We start from the raw sequence: 17,835 nt of genomic DNA, 5'->3' as shown, positions 1-17,835 counted from the left end.
CTCATTCTTCACGGAGGTTATTTCTTCATGTCAAACTATAATTTTAGGTAGTTTATAGTTGAAAAAATACAATCGATTTTTTGGTCCAGTCTGATACGCATACATTCAAACGTTTAATTAACATTTTTGTAAATATTTGTGGACGTTGTTCAACTCTTTTATATCTAAGTAATGTGGAAGTAAGTTGTTCATTTACCAAAGAATCGTTAAAACATTCATATTCTTCGGAACGCTAGAGTTTTATCGGTGTTTTTTTGTTACTGGCTAGACGGCTGACTCAAAACAAAGAATAACATAAAAAAATTAATCGTTCTGAAGTGGGATCCTGTATGCAAGGTTGCGATTAAGAGATGCCACAATATGTTTTATTATTGTATATTTTACTATTGCAAACACCTTTTAAACCTTTCTCAAATGAAATATGAATAATCCATATTTAATGACCCATAAGTTAGCCTTGAAAATCATGAGAAGGCCAAGCGTACCGTATTCAATAGCACGCTATAGTTAGTCTTTACCGATCGTTAAAATGTCACTTATATTTACTTTTATCAAAGCCTATGATATTATATTGACATGATATCTTTGGACGAAGAAGAACGTCGCAAAATCCATGCGTCCAACCCTATTGTTACAAATTTTTTTTTTTACTATCCCGTCTCACTCCTGTTACTTCCACTACTTCTAGATCTACGTCTCACATGTACATAAAATTATTTTTGTGGTCAAATCGGAGGTTCGACATGAGATAGAGTGTTTGATTGACACCAAACTGTAGTCCACATTTTTCTGACAGTGTATTTTTGACAAATTTGCTCGATGTCTGCCACTTTAAGTTGAAAGCTGAAAGTGTTTAGTTCTGTTGTCTTACGATATGTATGGACTGAAGTATTTCTCTATATTGGGATAATGCATATTTTATGTATAATATATTCTCACGAGAATAACAAGGTTTGAGTTAAATATGACTACATTGTACCATGTTTTTCAAACGTAAACATCCAGAAAAACGATTCGCACCCCAAATACGAAAATTATTTTACAATTTGATGTCCGGTGTTATTATTGTACAAGGGTTAACGATTTTCCAATCCATTCAATTCCGGATTGAAACATTGCCACTGCGGATTTTCTATTCTGTAAGACCCTGAATGTCAATAAAATAATTTTTAAAGTGTCAAGAAACGTAGTGCGTACAAATTTCGAATATGATCGAGATACTTCTAACAGTCGTGTTTGATAGACAAACTACGTTAGGCCGAATCAGGATGACCTAAATAATGCCTATTAAAGCATCGTCGTTGTGCTTCTACAACGCAAAAAGCTGATTATCAAAAATAGGGAGATTAGGCTGACCGCTTCTCATTCAAGATTGTTTTATTTATTGCTGGTATGAAACACTTTGCATATTTCTCTCGTAAATTAAACCGGCGATCGTTAATCCTTCATCTCGACTAGGATAGGATCACGTAAGTATTTATGCGTCACGTGATTTGGTTAAAATACTCTGTCCTTAAATTCTAGTGCTGTTATTCTGTAATTGGAAAATAGTTTTTTCAACCGAACAGTCAACACATTTTTTTTTTTTTTGTTATAACTCCCATATCTTTCTCGCAATACTCGAACGATTGTCCAAATTTTCTTCAAGATTCTAATCGGCAAAATGATGGCAGTTGGTGTATACTTTTTATGTGAAAATCCCGAGTCGCGAACCCCGCATCACCAGCATTGATTCTTCGGCTTTGCTCGGAAACTCGTCCCTCTGACATTCCCGTTTGAAAAGTAAACTATAAAGGTTTGTGCCTCTAACAGCCAAGTATTTGCCTTTCTCCTTGCGAAACCGTGCGACTTACCCAGTTGAAACATATCGACAGATCAATGTCGCAAGCTACAGATCCATATTTATACGTGTGCTCTTATTCTCCCTCAGGTCGTTGGCATCAATCATACTATGTCAGTTTCTCTCTAATCTCTACACATGCCGTTGGGCATTACACAATTAGAGTACAATTGTTTTACCGACGGAATAAATATTTGACATTCTAAAAGTATAAGTCAATTTGTGTTTCTTATCAGTGATGGTCGAAGAATTTCTTCAGCAGCGAAGATTGGTGTCGTTTCTTTCTTTAATGATCGGTAGGATACCACAGAGTTAACTCATTATATCGGCATGCGGAAAACAAGTGTAATGATATCCTGCAGGACGTAGAAGTAGAAGTAGGGCGTCGCTGCTCTCTTTTCAATCTTGTAGATTAGAATACGCAAGGTTGAAATTTACGACAGTTGCCAGTAGAGTTTGAGAACTGAGAGAATGCATGTGGGAAGATTTACGCGTATGATTTACACTGCACTTGAGAGTGACTCACGAATCCGTTGGACTTCGACGCGTGTGTACCAGTTGTGCTATTTGTTTGTCATTTCGTTATCTCCAGTCCTTGTGCCACGTGATTGATAAGTTTAATACCGATATAACGAAGCCCAGCTGTAACCGATCAATTATATTTCACTGCTCACTTGTATTGAAAAATCGTATGTCATCTGTAACAGTTATTTATCTCGATCATGTGTAAGATACAAGGTTGAATACAAACTCGCACAAGTGATATTCTTCGGTATTATGTATCTTTCAACGTTTCCTCGGATTTCTGAGCGATAGATCTTGGTTGACGATGAACTGATGAAATTGTGCGAAATTATTCTAAGAAATTTGGAAGTATGAAAAATGGCATGCTGGCCTTGGAATGGAAGGTTGACATTGCGTTGAGTTCCTATTTGAGACCCGTCAGAAACCAAACGAAGAGGTTGGTTGGCCAATAATAAGTACTTCATACCAATTCTATTAGTCGATGATCGAACACCTAAGATGCGGATATCTCTCAGAAAATATAGCAATTATAAGTAAAGGCTTAAATATTGAAGCTTCATTTCGAATCGCTTCACAGTGATTAAGAATCTAGAAAATTTGGTAAATGCTACTCTACGATCACTAATTTCACTCGAAAAACAATTTTCTGAAAATTCATCGGAACAATTTTATTATTCTCAAATCAGTATCTTTGAATATTTCATTTTGGAACATTGCACCCGTACAGATTACGACGAACAAATGGCAATGTTGAATCGCTTACCGAAGAACAAGAAAATATGTTTCAGTGATCTTGTGAAAAATAGTCTTCTGAACAACGTAGCGTTGAATTGAACGGTCGTACCAGATTTGAAACCATTTGGAATAAATTTGAAGCGAAGCATCGAGATCTAAGCTTCGGTTTATATCTCCATTACATTACTGGTTTTGCGTATTTAAATATGTCTCCATAGCTTAAAATGCGAATACAATAATTTGAAAACTACTCAATGTACGTCACTCTCGTGACGAAATGAACAAAACTGATAGATCTTTGACCAACCAACCACCTCAAGTAATCCATTATTCATATTCCCGAGGATGGACTTAATCAGATCGGTACAAATTCCGGTGCTGATAAACGCAAAATGTCGATTAACCGTTGTGTCGTCGAGGCTCCCGCACCCCGTTATTGTCGACGCTCTCGGGTTTACCGTCTTGTATTGTTATCGCGATGCTACTTCCACAGCATGTCCGTACTGAGATCACTCCGCCGATGACCACCGGCCAGTAAACGTCGCTTGACAACGACACCGCGCTAAGATCATCGCCATCATAAAAGGGACCGACACATCGTAGACACCTGGATTATGGATGTGTTAGTGCACGAGGCGTCCAGAGTGCCGAATTCGTACAAAGAAGTCGAAACAAGACCGAGTGCAGAACACGGTGCAATGGATTTACAGAGCAACGATCAACCCCCCGAAGCCACTCGGATTCCCCAAAGACAACCCGTCGACATAATATTCGAGGATATTTCTTACACCGTATCTCTCGGTTTCGGTAAAGGTGGGTGTAAAGCTCTTCTTTCCTTGACTTTTCTTTGACTTGTAATCATTTGTAATCGCTGTACAGCGATTTTCGTGGTATGTATACAGTAACCGGGAACAGAAATAACCAGTCGACACTTACTCATCAAATATGTACACCTGCAGAATATATAGCTACGACTTCTTCGTTTATAAAGTCTTTGTGTCTCTGCCATTTTTCATCCACTATATATATAAAAACCTCATTTTTACCCCAAAAACACAAAACTCTTGTTTCTACGCGGTAATAATTTTCAACGCAAGACTCAGCGCTGTGTATTGATAGAAGCGAAGTACCGTAATATTGAACAGCAGTAATATAGTATATTTTGTGACAAGGAGGCAAACTCGGTTTTTCCGGGTCGAGCGTAAGTTTGCAATATGAGTCGTAGGTTATTGCCACATTACAATAGAACAGTAAAATATTACTAATGCGCAAGGCGAAAAACGATTCTTTAAATAACAAGAGTATGTTGCTCGTTGTTTTTTTTTTTTTTTACAAAGCACGAAATTGAGGTTAGGGTCACGTAATGTTAGAATTGTTTGCGACAGCGCATGCGCGCAGTATAGAAAAGACCACTTTTACCTCCTAGGACATAAAAACGACGTTTTTCCATACGTGTTGACCAAGGACGTGTTGTATAAAAGTCTTTTCTCGACACATTTTGACGCATGTGTTGTACCCGGATACCGGTTTCAAAGGCATTAATTCGTAGTTACGTCATTCGGTTTAATTTCACAAACGCGGACGTGAAAACCGCAATTGTTCCATGTGGCAGCTATTATACACCGGTTGTTTTGTATGGTGTGAAACGTGAAGAGCGTCTAATCTATCGAGCCGGAATCTTATGCGATATGTGAAAATTGATACACCCAGAGTTACGCAACAAATGTGGGAAAATGAAACTGAACATTTAACGCGGGGTTCTTGATATGTCAGGTGTTACAATTAATTCGCAGAGTTTGTTTTTCCCCGTAAACAGGTTTGTAAAACGCTAACAATTAATTCCAACACCTAATGCTGCAGAGTTATGGCCGTACTATGACATAATCTCGTTTCTTTGGGCAGAACAATGGAATTAATCTCTCGATGTTGCCTAGCATCTTTCATCCCAAACCAGTCGAAGAACGTTTAACCCTTGCTTGTTTTATTTTGTAAAAAAAATTGTTACAGCAATTATCGAGGTTGTTCCAAGATCACTGATCATGCACTCATTGTTAGATTCCGACGTTTAGACACACAAATGCAAATGATCAAGTAAAATGCAGATGGCATCGAATGACTAATCCCTATCGAAGTGATAGAAAACCACCTTTGTACGTTGCTCAATGTCCATGCGGATAAGATTGTATCAACTTAAGTCTTATCTGAACAATTTTATAACACAAGTACAGAGAGGAGAGTGCAACGTTCCCAGCTGCACAGAACAAATATACATCACATCTGTACTTTGACAATGCAGGCATTGTTTTAATCCCGGGTTGTTTGGAACTTGACGTTACGCACTTGCAATGTTCTGGCATTCAGATTTGTTTTTTTAACAGCAATTGACACAATGATGAAAACATGAGAATAGTATTTTTACTTTTATTTTAAACCGAATAAGTATTTTTTTTACACCAACGGACTCGTTTTTAAAACGACACGTGAATCTCTTTGTGCATTTCGCTATCAACTAAGCCCATTAAACATTATACCTACAACGTTTCAAAGTCCAATTCGTTATTTTATACAATAACTCAACGTCGAAGGCATGAAAGCACAAGGTCTGTCACTACAAGCGAAAACATTCGTGATTAATCTGTTGACCGTGTTATACTATGTACTATACATACGTACATTCAAATGTGAATACACAATTCAGTGGGTAAACAAAAGTGGAGTGGGGAAAAAACAAATAAACACATGTGACGAATAAATAGCGAAAACTGAAGAGAAATGAATAATAACGATGTACCGCGACTTTTTCACGCTACTTCATAATTAATTATAAGTACCTCAAATTAATAATCATTTCATTATTTTACACGTGTTTCGCTGCCGGAAGACAGCCGTCATATATATATATATATATACATATATATATATATATATATATATATATATATATATATATATATATATATATATATATATATATATATATATATATATATATATATATACATATATATATATCGGAATGCTCGTATTGCGGTGTATCATCATGACTGATCGGAGTTGTAAAATACTGAAAGTGTGGTACAAGTAGATTGTGACGATGATGTAACGCTTATTGTTGGTTGGCAAACTTCCTTGGTTCTTGTTCGGGATATCACAATCTTTGAAGACAAGAAATAAACTAATGTGTACACGCGCGTATTGACGCTGTATATTTCGGTTCAGTTTAGTTTGTAAACTTCTGATACTGGATCAGAAGTCCATTTACCTCTAAACTTTTTTTGGAAAAAGTTGTGCGCACTTCACGGCTATACAAACTTAACTGTTTATCAGTAGCGCTCTAATTAGTATGATTATTGTTATTTTTACAATTATTATTATAATGCTTTAAAAGATAATTATATTTATTTCCAATTTTGTACTCACGAATGATATGCTTCGTTGAAAAATAGCGAGTTAAAAGAGGTCCGGTTTTGAGGCCTCGGTATGTCTATGCTTCACGAAATGGAACTCTGCAATCTCAATGACTTCTGCCCTTGGCAGTAGAAAAGGTCCGTGACCCGCCCACGCGCGAGATAGTCATCGATCTTGCAGTTATGCCGCTGCTAACTAATGCCGAAGAAGTTACAGCGTAGAGTTGCAACAAAGTTGCAACATCGAAGCAATCTTGCAGAGTGATATTAAACTTTGAAGGAAAAACTTCGGTGATATAATAATTTCTTATGTACGCGGACTAATGAAAAATCATAGCAGATGTAGAGAGAGATCGAGCTTGATTGAAATGTTTGTATAAACACGATTCTCAACCGAGGTTATAAATTATCATCGGTTTTCGTGACCTTTTCTCGACAATCAAGATTTTTTGTCACTTGCAAATTTGCATCGCGTAGTTTCCAAATTTTACTACCATCATTGTTTGTCGTCGGTATCAAGCTTGAAATGTCCAATTTCGGTAACCAACTAATTAACACCTATCTTCATGCATTAATTAGTACTTCAAAAGATAGCTCCAGATTCGGTTAATTACTTGACACGTAGTATGCAGCTGCAGTGATCGATTATAAATAAAATCACATACGGCTGCATGTGCAGTTGATAATTTTAATTAAAAGTTAACGCAGCGCTAATTGTGTACAACAATTTTACCGATATCGTTAATCGAAAAAAATCGAAAAAAAGCCCTAAAACGAATCACCCTGATATATATATATATATATATATATATATGAAATAATCATATCGCTGAAAAGGTTGAATTTACGAACATGGCTCAATGAACTTTATTGTAGAGTATCATATTTTCTATGAGAACCCACTTGGCAAATATCGCAATATCAAAATTCGCGAAATGATACCACTAATGATGGGAAAAACATTTTTTTCAATGTTAATCAAATGGGAAATCTTCAATTTCGATTCGCGACCTCTAAATATTTTTTGACAACGCCCCCCTTTCACGAAACTTCGTTTTTGGGTACCCACGAAAGGATTTTGGGCATGAAGTGTAAAAAAAAAAGCCCTAAAACGAATCACCCTAATATATATATATATATGTATATTTTTTTTTTATCCTCTGCCTCTGATTTTGACAGGTGTAAAGGAAATCTTGCACAGAGTTAACGGACGGTTGCCCGCCGGAGAGTTGATCGCGATCATGGGACCATCCGGTGCGGGGAAATCGACCCTTCTCGACGTCCTTTCCGGGTATCGCATCACCGGGGTCGAAGGTACGGTTTTCGTCAACGGGCGAGTTCGCAACATGAACGTCTTTCACAGGTAGTTAAAGTGAAAAATAATTGTAGAAGATATTAGAAAAGTAAACTTGCTGCGTTTCGAGCTAGGTTTTATACAAGTACGCAGTGCTGAAGGATTTTTCCGTTGAGTTATTAAACCTCCATGGAATTCAATATGAATATATGAATGTGGAAAAATGTAAAATTGTAAACTGGTTTCTTCAATGCCAAGCTTCTATAATGCAAAATTTGTTTCGGTGGTCGCGGTTTTCACTTCCTCGCAACAGCTTTTATGACGAGTTTGTACTTGGTTAGAGGTCACAAGGACGTCCTGACCTTTCAACTAAATTAGTTCACACGGAGAATGATGGAAAAATCACTCTTATTAGAAAGTATCGATTATCAACGAGTCAAGTCAATCACATCAAGGTTGCATAAAGTCATATCTACCTACCACGTGATTTCATTTCACTGAGTGTACATGGCTCGACAGAATGACCCATTTCTTTTGCAGGCAGGTAATACTCGAAATCGTATATTTTCGTTTGACAGGTCGAGTGCATACATAACGCAAGACGACAGACTCCAGCCTCTCTTGACGGTTATTGAGAATATCAGGATAGCAGCGAATTTGAAGATCAGCACGAACACGCCGATATACGCGAAGGAGGCTATCGTAAGTGATTGAGGCGTAAATATCTGTGATCTCAATTCAACGATATGGCATGTAAATAAGATAAGCCTAGCCACGGATCTATCCATGAGAATTGTCGTAGCACGATGACGTCATCGTACATCGCATTCTGGGTCATTTCAGAAGTTCCTTTTGACCATCAATCATCACTTTCTCCGGATGACTTTTTATTGATTTTTTACTCTTTTATTGTCAACGACTTTGTACAGTTTCATAATAACGTATTGCATCTAAATACTGTGTCCGTAGATAACCCCAGACGTACGCACATCCGTAGCAAGTGAAAAATTTTGTCAACAAAAGTTGCATAATGGTATAATGCAGAGTTATCTTTGTGCGAGAACGTCGCTTAACAGCTGAGGTATGGTTGTGTCAATCACATTGATAAACATCCCTGCCATGCTAACGTCGATTGCTATGACTGAACTATAGCTGTAGTACCAGCCTGCACCATACACAAAGGTGTATAAAGTTCAATCGTTTCTGCCACGCATAATTGCGGGTTGGAAAAAGCACTTACGATATCACTGCGCTAGTAGCTCAACTATTCCATTGCGTGCAATTATGTCCAATTAACCCTTGACTGCAGAGGAGGGATCGGCTGATAGCTTTTTACTACCTCCACGTAGTCGTGACTTCTTATTGCATTTGCATCAACAAGATGCAAGATGACTTTGCAACTTAACAGTTTTGGATTAAATGGAATGCATTTATATTCCAATAAGGTTCGCGTAGAAAATATAATGCGGGGTTACGAATTGGTTCAAAGTACCTTATGTCAAAATCGACGATTATCTGCGTGAGAAATTATAGATATTTTCGCCGACGGTAATCTGTTCGGTAATGGTATAGTAATATCGTTAGCTCTCATTCGATAGAACTTTGTGTAATTACTCTGATGGCGCAATGTTATTGCGAAGTTCGAGGCACGCAACTAAGTTTGAAATGCCATTTTGCGCACCTGATTGTGATCGATGAGAACTCCGCGGGGCCTCAAGGTTGTCAACTTCTCGTCCTATCGTTAACTGCTTTTGGGTCAGGTGTTTTTCACCGTTCTTTTCCTCGACGCTGTTTTTGCAAACTCAAAGGTCACTTTGCCATTAGTGATGCGCAGTAAACGAACCAGAAGGAAAGCGGTTTATTCGTGTAGCGGATAATCATATTTGATGGATTTCAGATCGAGGAAATATTGACTAAACTTGGCTTGTACACACACATGCATACGAGGGCTGGAAGACTCAGCGGTGGTCAGAAAAAGAGACTTTCCATTGCCTTGGAGTTGGTCAACAACCCTCTCGTCATGTTCCTGGATGAGCCTACGACGTGAGTTCTTTTTTCTGTAACGAACTTTGGTTCATGGTATAATACGAAAACAAGGTTTTATTCTTGGATCTGCTGTTCTCTTTTTTTTTTAACCTTTTTCCTTTTCTGTAGCGGGTTGGACAGCTCGTCTTGTACACAAGTCGTGAAGTTGCTACAGCTCTTGGCGCGACAAGGACGAACGATAGTTTGTACCATTCATCAGCCGAGTGCTTCACTTTTTCAACTATTTGATCAGGTGAGCGACCTTATCAATCATTCGAATGTTTTTCATTCAGTTTTTCGTTTCGTGCGAGGTTGCCGAACCATTAACTTGTGAATTCCAGGATTAATTGAAAAATACAATGTAAACTATATAGTCATGAATAATTTTTTGTGGTTATAACCGGTTTTAATTTTTGGGAATCTGATTCATGCCACAGGTATATGTTCTGGCCAGAGGAGCGTGCTTGTACCAAGGTGCAGCGAGTCTGATGGTACCTTTCCTAGAAAGCGTCAAGCTACCATGCCCAGTTTATCACAACCCGGCTGATTATGGTACAACTTTTCATTCAATCAAAATTAATTTACGTCTTGATATACAGGATGTTCATTCATCGATTTAAAGGTCATGATTAGAACAAATTTAGATACAAGGTTTGTGCTAAGAAACCAGTTACATGGCTGAGATGTTGAAATATTAACGTAAAGGTTAATTGTAATGGGTTAACTTCGGGAGACTGGCTTACCGAAAATTTATTCCGTTCGTTTATTTTATTACGAAATAGTCAATTATTATATTTGTAATGTACCAAGATCTCTTGAGTAATGCAAAAGTAGAGAATACTGGGATTGTAAACAAAACCTTAAATGTCGATGCTTTACTTCGCTCGACTACAAAATCGTGAAAGTCAAGTAGATTCGGTCAATTTGTTTCGGTGATTTTGTTGAGTCCTAGTATATATAGTACTATAGTCCTCTGAATAAAATGTGCCATCGTTGAGTAAGATTTGCGAATTTTCTAGACTTTTTTTTTACCACTTTGGAGCGATTTTTTGGAAGCTAAGCTCTTACTTGTAATACCTGTTTTATCTATTTTTGTAGCTTCTGAATATGATAATTATGCTTAAAAATACTCAACGAACGTAATATTATCTCATAATGAAATGAAGAAGCATAGATTTCTTGCCGACCATCAGCCTGAAATTCAATTTCTCATTCAGAGTCGTTACCATGATGTTTCGCATTTTGTCACAGTGATTGAATTGGCCTGTGCGGAATACGGCCAGGATAAGATCGACGCTTTGGTTTGGGCAACGCAGAACGGCAAGAGTCTCCAGTGGTTCACAAATCCAGATGCTACGTTAGACACAGCGGCATTACGAGGTAGAATCATCACGGCTTTCATGCGATTGAACTGTTTTCCGCACGGATATTCCGTGGTGTTCTACTCACGTCGAAATTTCACCATTCCGTCTCATGTTTCAGCCAAACATCCACTGAAAAATTCTGGAATTTATGAGAAAAAGTCGCGACAAGAAACGTCGCAATATAATCAAATAAAAGTCCTCCTGCAGAGAGGATACTTGAAAACTAAAAGAGACACTGTGAGTTGTAAAACGAATACCAAACCATCGCGTACTTTTTGTGGTCCGGTATTCACGCTATTTTTTACACACTATGAAAATTTAACTTTCAGACTCTGACCCACCTCCGCATAGCTGTGAACATCTTTACCGGCGTAATGCTGGGAACTCTGTTCATTCGTGCTGGCAACGAAGGTTCCAGAGTTTTGGATAACTATAATTTACTATTTGCTATTCTCATGCACCACATGATGACCACCATGATGTTGACCATTCTTACATGTGAGTGATAAGTAATAAGAAGACCGACCGTTTTTTTTTTCCATTTGGTAAGACTCGATACCATTCTAAGGCACTTTTTATTTACTGAAATGGTGACATACTTGTCTCAACAGATTTCGAAGTAGGATTTGATTTGATTCGATGAAAATTTCATGTTGAAATAAAACGTCTTCTAGTCCCAAACGAGATGAACATCCTGAAGAAAGAGCACTTCAATCGATGGTACAGTTTGAGGTCTTACTACATATCTGTAACCCTGGTGGATATTCCGGTCTCCGTATTCTGCTGCCTGCTGTTCTCGGTCATTGTCTATTTGATGTCAGCACAACCTCTAGAAATAAGCAGGTTTTCAATGTTCGTAGCAATCAGTTTGCTGGTTGCGTTTGTCGCGCAGAGTTTCGGGCTCATGATCGGAGCCGTTTTTGGAGTTGTGGTGAGTCATCTACTGCTGTCAACTAGTTATACATAAAAATTGTGCGTATTACCTTCGATGTGCGAAAACTATCCAAATTCAAAGGTACCGGTATTACACAATCGATTGTTTTGCAGAATGGCACCTTCATGGGCCCAACGCTCTCTGTACCGATGATGATGTTTGCCGGGTTTGGCGTCACTCTTCACGATCTACCCGCTTACCTAAAATGGGGTAGCTACATCAGTTATCTGCGATATGGACTTGAAGGGTAAGTTGATTAAATATCCACAGACTTCCCACTGTAAAGGTGATACGGCTTGTGATGACCACGTTGGTTCCAGCGTTCAATGCTCTTCAATTCTGGTTTCAGATTCAGATCGCACCTTGGCAACAAAGGTGGCACAACTAAAAAATTGGCATTTTTCAGTAGAAGCAAATAAGTACGAGTGAAATATTTGCATGTTTACGAAACTTACCTTGTTGTTCTATAAAGTAAATCGTTTATGGTGATAAGTTTTTTCGCACCTTTTTGAATTGTTTGGAAAAAGTTCGGATTCATTCGGTTTCACTGAGTGCCCTTACGTGGCAGGAACGAACAGTCCTTTTGAGATGTGTCACTTTTGTTGAATAATGAGCGGTAATTATTCAACTGCAAAAATGTCTCAGCTTATAGATTCGAACTTTTCAAGTCGAAATATAGCCTGAATTTAAAAATGCCAATTTTTGAGTAGTGTCACCGTTGTCGCCTAGGTGCAAGATCCTTAGTTGAATTAAACGATATACAATGTGTTTATGGGTACGCAACGGGAGACCCCTAACTATAGGCAATTCCGGATACAAGCCCACTCTGAGCATCTTTGAGTTTCGTATTAACCGCGTGATAACAAATGGAAAACGGACTTGCTCAGAGAATCCGCGAGAATGCACGGCATTATGATATGTTTAACATCCTCACTTCGATATGATATTGCAGCGTAAAAATACCTACAAAGGTAAATGAAGAGTATAGTTTTTACCGACTGTTTTGTTTCGCATTATGCGCCACACTTACGGTAGAGTGAAGCACTTTCACATAGTTTGCAGTCCGACTCGTTCAACTAGACTCTGCGATATCGAACCACTTCAGCTTTCTTTTGTGGGAGCTACGAGTAGGACAATTTTGATTCCATCTTGCTCACAGTGCGGATCAAAAACCACCGCGGTCTCGAAAGATGGAAAAATTTTATTTTATTTTACAGATACGTCAGTGCTATCTACGGACTGGAGAGGAAAACACTGGCATGTGGCTTCGACGAGGTGTACTGTCACTTCAAATATCCGAGAAAGTTCCTAATGGAAATAGCCATGGATGGGGATCAGTTTTGGTTCGATATTTGTGCCTTGGGTGTGATTTTACTCTTTACGCGTCTTTCAGCCCTTCTTCTCCTCAGATGGAAGCTGATGGCATCTCGGTAGATGTTTATTTTAACTTTTGCGGTGACTGTTCGTCACGCAACAGTCAATTGTTAAGATAAGAATATCAGATATTTATTGTGTGGGTGTATATTATGTGTTGCGTGTATCGGCAAGTCGCAATTGACCTTAGGAATATATTGAAAAAAACGAACAGCATTTTGTTAAATCTTGCAATCGTTTTTAACCCCAACCATGCGATTGGGTTTAATAGTGTCCGCGGACCGCATTAAATTGTTGCACGATGTATTCTCGGGTCTTCAAAGATAATCTCAACGAATTTCTCAAATTCAAGTTGTTCAATTGACCGGAACACGACTACTATCCGGCTTTTTTCGTTACATCTTATCCATTAGACGTTAAACCGCACTTATGGCAACCATGTCAGGGCATGAAAGTAAGTATATCTATAAAAAAAACTAAGATAACGTATCAATGCAATTTCTTTTAGTGTTTAACATTGTAGATATAATAGTAGTAGGTACTGAGCAAGCAGGACTGCAATTTATCTGTGAGCTGCGCCCTAAAGACTAAGCAGCCGTTAATGTTTGTCTTGCTCAATTCCGATTACCGCTTTTCTATCACCTTGTAGAAATGTGAAACTTTACGACGTATTCACAATTTTACCGAAGGAGATACATTATGATATTACGACAACGTGAGATATTGTTATTTAATTTTTAAAAATTATTCTACGATGGACTTCCAAAGATTCCTTGCGCTGCTGTGTCAGGAACCAGTTAGTTATTCGTCATAAATATTCTCAGTTACAGTCACGATTCAAAATTACTCAATCAGTAAAGCAAAATTTCTTCAAAATTCAACTGACATGGCTTCTTGAAAGGTACGAGACAAAGGCGATGGATTTTCCCTGGCCATTTGGTATTTCAGAGCGTTTTATTCATGAATTTTTGGAAGCCCATATGTCATTTAATTCGAAATATTATATATTTTTATAATAGATATTTTTATACCCTAATGCGATTTGAATTACAGGTCGTATATTTAGGCAAGTTAATGTTACTCATATACATGTATAATAAATGTATGTATATATATACATATGTGTATATCTACGATAGTTAATAACTGATGAAAGAATTTCAATGTGAATAATAATACGATATTAATTTTTCGTATGCTCTGCACTAATTTCCTACATCATTCACACATGGTTATCTTTCATCTGTAGGTCTCTCTGGTCGAAAATTCGTCTCTCGTTTTCTCTTTCCTTGCAACTTGCGGAAACAGGTTTAACAGCTACCGAGAGAATTCCTTCAAGATTAAAAAAATAACCTCCGCAAGCTTTCTCACTTTCTGCGTTGTATGCGGAGAAATTCTGCGGGCAGAGGTATTAAAGGATACGACACGATTGTCGCCCAAGTCATTAGAGAATATTTTCTTAGCCAAACATATCGCGTCCTGCGATAACTATAGGTTAATAAACACATTCACTCATACGATTGGTTTCCATTAATATTCAATGACTGTTGGATAAGCGTTACTAATGTTATTATCATCATATTTGCTCACATTAGACATGAACTGACTAACGGGCTTGAACGATTGTTGAATGAGTTACCCAATACAATCACTTTCAATCAGGATTAACACCAAATATTGCGATCCTCACACTTGTTAAAGTATTTGCGTAAGCGTACAGAAACCCGTTTACTGTATATTTACTTTCATTTATGATACAGTAATTGTCTCTCTGATTCATCTGACACAGAAATTTGGTAGGGAGTCTGTGCAGACCATTGACCGCGATATTAGTCTCTGGTATTCATTATAATATTCTGCAAAAATTCCGGACGTAAGAATTGAACTCGACTTTGTCTCAAAAATAAAATATGCTTTGAATATAAATATTAACCGACAAAGAGCTGTTATTCAGAGTAATAGTGGTGATAGTTCGACCTTGCAAAATGAACCGTACTACGCGGACAGATTTGATATAGATTCGTAACGGTTGTAGGAATAAATAATTACGTGGCTCATCACACATTACAAATCCAAAGATGATTTACTTTTACAAGTATTACGAAAATACTTTAAATTGCCTTGACCGATTTATGAACTCTCAATTGCACGTGGATCCAAAATCAACGCGTAGTATGAGAACGTCAATATAACCATTAGGTAATGTTATGCAAATTCACATTTCTATTCCTTTACTTTGACCATTTTCACATCTTGAAATTTAGCTCCGGGTATCGCCATGGGTGCTGTACCTCAAGAAGTTTCTTTCAGTCTTTCTTACGTCGAGGTTCAAAGTGCCTCGAAGCAAAGACTTGAAAGTTTATGAGAATCTTTTTGAACCACAGGATACTTCATTTTTATTAACTGTATTTTACTTTTCATTTCAATTAGCGTTCTATTGTCATTGTGCCAACTTTTACCTACGGTATATGAACTTCGTGTGCGATGAAATGATTGGAGTACAACACGCGAAGTGGCCCAAATTTAGTTTACGCAGAAAAAAAAAAAAAAAAAATTCCCACATCGGTGAAAACTCGCTTTGGATTTAACAAGGTTGATTCACCATCGATCAATGTCAAGACCGACAAAACCAGTTTAGATTTTCAAGTTTCAATGTCTTGGTCGTGATTTGAACCATACTGTCGTTCAGTAAATTTACATCTGACGATAAAAAATTTTCTTCCGTGTTTTTTTTTTTTTTTTGGAACTCTTAAAGACTTTTTTGTTTACCATTCAGAAAAAAATGGGCCAATAATAATATGAAAACAATTATAAGATGGCTAATGTGACTCGTGTTCGGGAAGTTCTATACATTTCTGTACTGTGACAAAATCTATTTTTATCAATTACGTAATCACACGCGTGATGAATTAATAACTGTAAGGAACGTTTGTGGAAAGCGTTTGGCTTTTTCCGTCAGAGTCTGACACTTGACATTAAGTAACATTTCTAACGGCTTAGTCGGCTGTAATTGATAATGCACTGAAAACTTTGCTCATCGGTGTAACAAAATTGAGTTAATAGAAGCTGTATTTTTATTCTTGCACTGGTACGGAAAATTACAACTAACATGAATATGTTTCAAAATATATGTTAAATCCGATGACATTTTTTAAATAAATATTGTCATTCTAGGTAAAAATAAAAATACAATAATAAGACCCTTGCTGTAACTGAAGTTGAAGAATAGAAAAAAATTATTTCTAATAGAAAAAAAAAACAAAAAAAAAATCTGATAATGATAATAAATTTACTTTAAATTATTTTACCCTGTATCAACTTTTTTTTCATCCACAATCAAGCCATAATCATCATTTTACTTTATCACCGAGTTTCAAAATCGTACTTTTTTGCTTTCCGCTTTCTTAAATACGCGTTTTCTGCAAGAATCGAGTGATGCTTTCGCAGGAATAAAGCTTTACTTTTACTGAAAAAACTTAATCCAGTACACGCAACAGTTTTGCGTCGAGTGTTCATTGACCTATATAACACGACATGCACTCTCTATCTACACCGTGGATGCCAGAGTTCTCTTTTTTCATCCTCAGAGGCTCATGGCATTCTCTCGATACCGAGTAGCGGTACGTTATTTTCAAGTTCCTTCCACACGTCTCTGAAGAGTTCACAATAGCGCAGAATGTTCCGAGACTCTACCGAGGAAGTACCTTGAAATGTCTATCGTTAAGAATCGTTTTAAAATCGTGTGACTAATTCATCGGTGTTACATCTCTCGTGTAATTAATATTTCACGTTAGTGAAAACGAACGGTTATCATCAATGAAAATTTCAATTAAATAAACACGACTGACATCGCACCAGGTAATCACACGTATCTTCTTTTTTTCTTTTGCTGGATGATTGTGATTGTAAATAAGACCGGGACCAGCCTCTTGGGACTGAACGGTACATGCTTTAAGCCCGTGTTTTGTGTGCCGATTTTCCCAACCAATTGCCGGTGGTCATTGACGTGTTCGATCTAGAACGACCAGGATCGAAATAACGGCACTTTGTAATAAGAGCGAGTAATTAACTCGCGTCCTTCTTCTCGGTTAACGGCAGTTCGTGGGCGTGTTCCCACATAACAAAGTGTGTATGTGCAAAAAGTCTGCTTCACTAGCCGCAATTGTCGTTGCGTTTTTACCGAAAATTATTGCGAAACAATTTTTCTCCAGCAAAATTGTATCGATATTTTTATTTGTTATTCTTTGATGCTCGGCTAGACTTGTTTGCGTTCAGCAAATATTTTGGTGAAAACTTTGGCTTAGAATGATTTGTTCGATTTTTGATGGCAATTGAGG

General features: G+C 37.4%; 1 protein-coding gene across 3 annotated transcripts; it reads left to right on the top strand.

Moving 5' to 3' along the window:
• The first annotated feature begins 2,566 nt into the window (after positions 1 to 2,566).
• Positions 2,567 to 16,127, top strand: LOC124177007 (ATP-binding cassette subfamily G member 4). Of its 3 annotated transcripts, XM_046559001.1 has the most exons (13): positions 2,567 to 2,801; positions 3,594 to 3,913; positions 7,687 to 7,870; positions 8,380 to 8,503; positions 9,699 to 9,844; positions 9,956 to 10,079; positions 10,264 to 10,378; positions 11,078 to 11,206; positions 11,309 to 11,427; positions 11,520 to 11,688; positions 11,865 to 12,121; positions 12,238 to 12,371; positions 13,342 to 16,127. In XM_046559001.1, the coding sequence occupies exons 2-13, from the start codon at positions 3,715 to 3,717 to the stop codon at positions 13,556 to 13,558; spliced, it is 1,917 nt and encodes a 638-aa protein (XP_046414957.1). In that variant the 5' UTR covers positions 2,567 to 2,801; positions 3,594 to 3,714; the 3' UTR covers positions 13,559 to 16,127. The 3 variants fall into 3 exon arrangements, with proteins under 3 accessions (XP_046414957.1, XP_046414958.1, XP_046414960.1); XM_046559002.1 differs by lacking the exon at positions 2,567 to 2,801 and having other exon boundaries at positions 3,585 to 3,913; XM_046559004.1 differs by lacking the exons at positions 2,567 to 2,801; positions 3,594 to 3,913 and adding an exon at positions 5,673 to 5,700.
• The last annotated feature ends 1,708 nt before the right edge of the window (positions 16,128 to 17,835 follow it).

The sequence above is a fragment of the Neodiprion fabricii genome, chromosome 2 (genome assembly GCF_021155785.1).
Source record: "Neodiprion fabricii isolate iyNeoFabr1 chromosome 2, iyNeoFabr1.1, whole genome shotgun sequence".
NCBI classification, from domain to species: Eukaryota; Metazoa; Arthropoda; class Insecta; order Hymenoptera; family Diprionidae; genus Neodiprion; species Neodiprion fabricii.
The sequence above is the reverse complement of the archived record's forward strand: the minus strand, read 5'-3'. Positions and strand labels throughout refer to the sequence as shown.

What these genes read in the sequence shown, in the direction of transcription:
- LOC124177007 (XM_046559001.1), top strand. Translation starts at nt 3,715, where the DNA reads ATGGATGTGTTAGTGCACGAGGCGTCCAGAGTGCCGAATTCGTACAAA. An exon ending in AACATGAACGTCTTTCACAG is followed by an intron (nt 7,871 to 8,379) that starts GTAGTTAAAGTG and finishes TTCGTTTGACAG; the next exon opens with GTCGAGTGCATACATAACGC. An exon ending in TATACGCGAAGGAGGCTATC is followed by an intron (nt 8,504 to 9,698) that starts GTAAGTGATTGA and finishes GATGGATTTCAG; the next exon opens with ATCGAGGAAATATTGACTAA.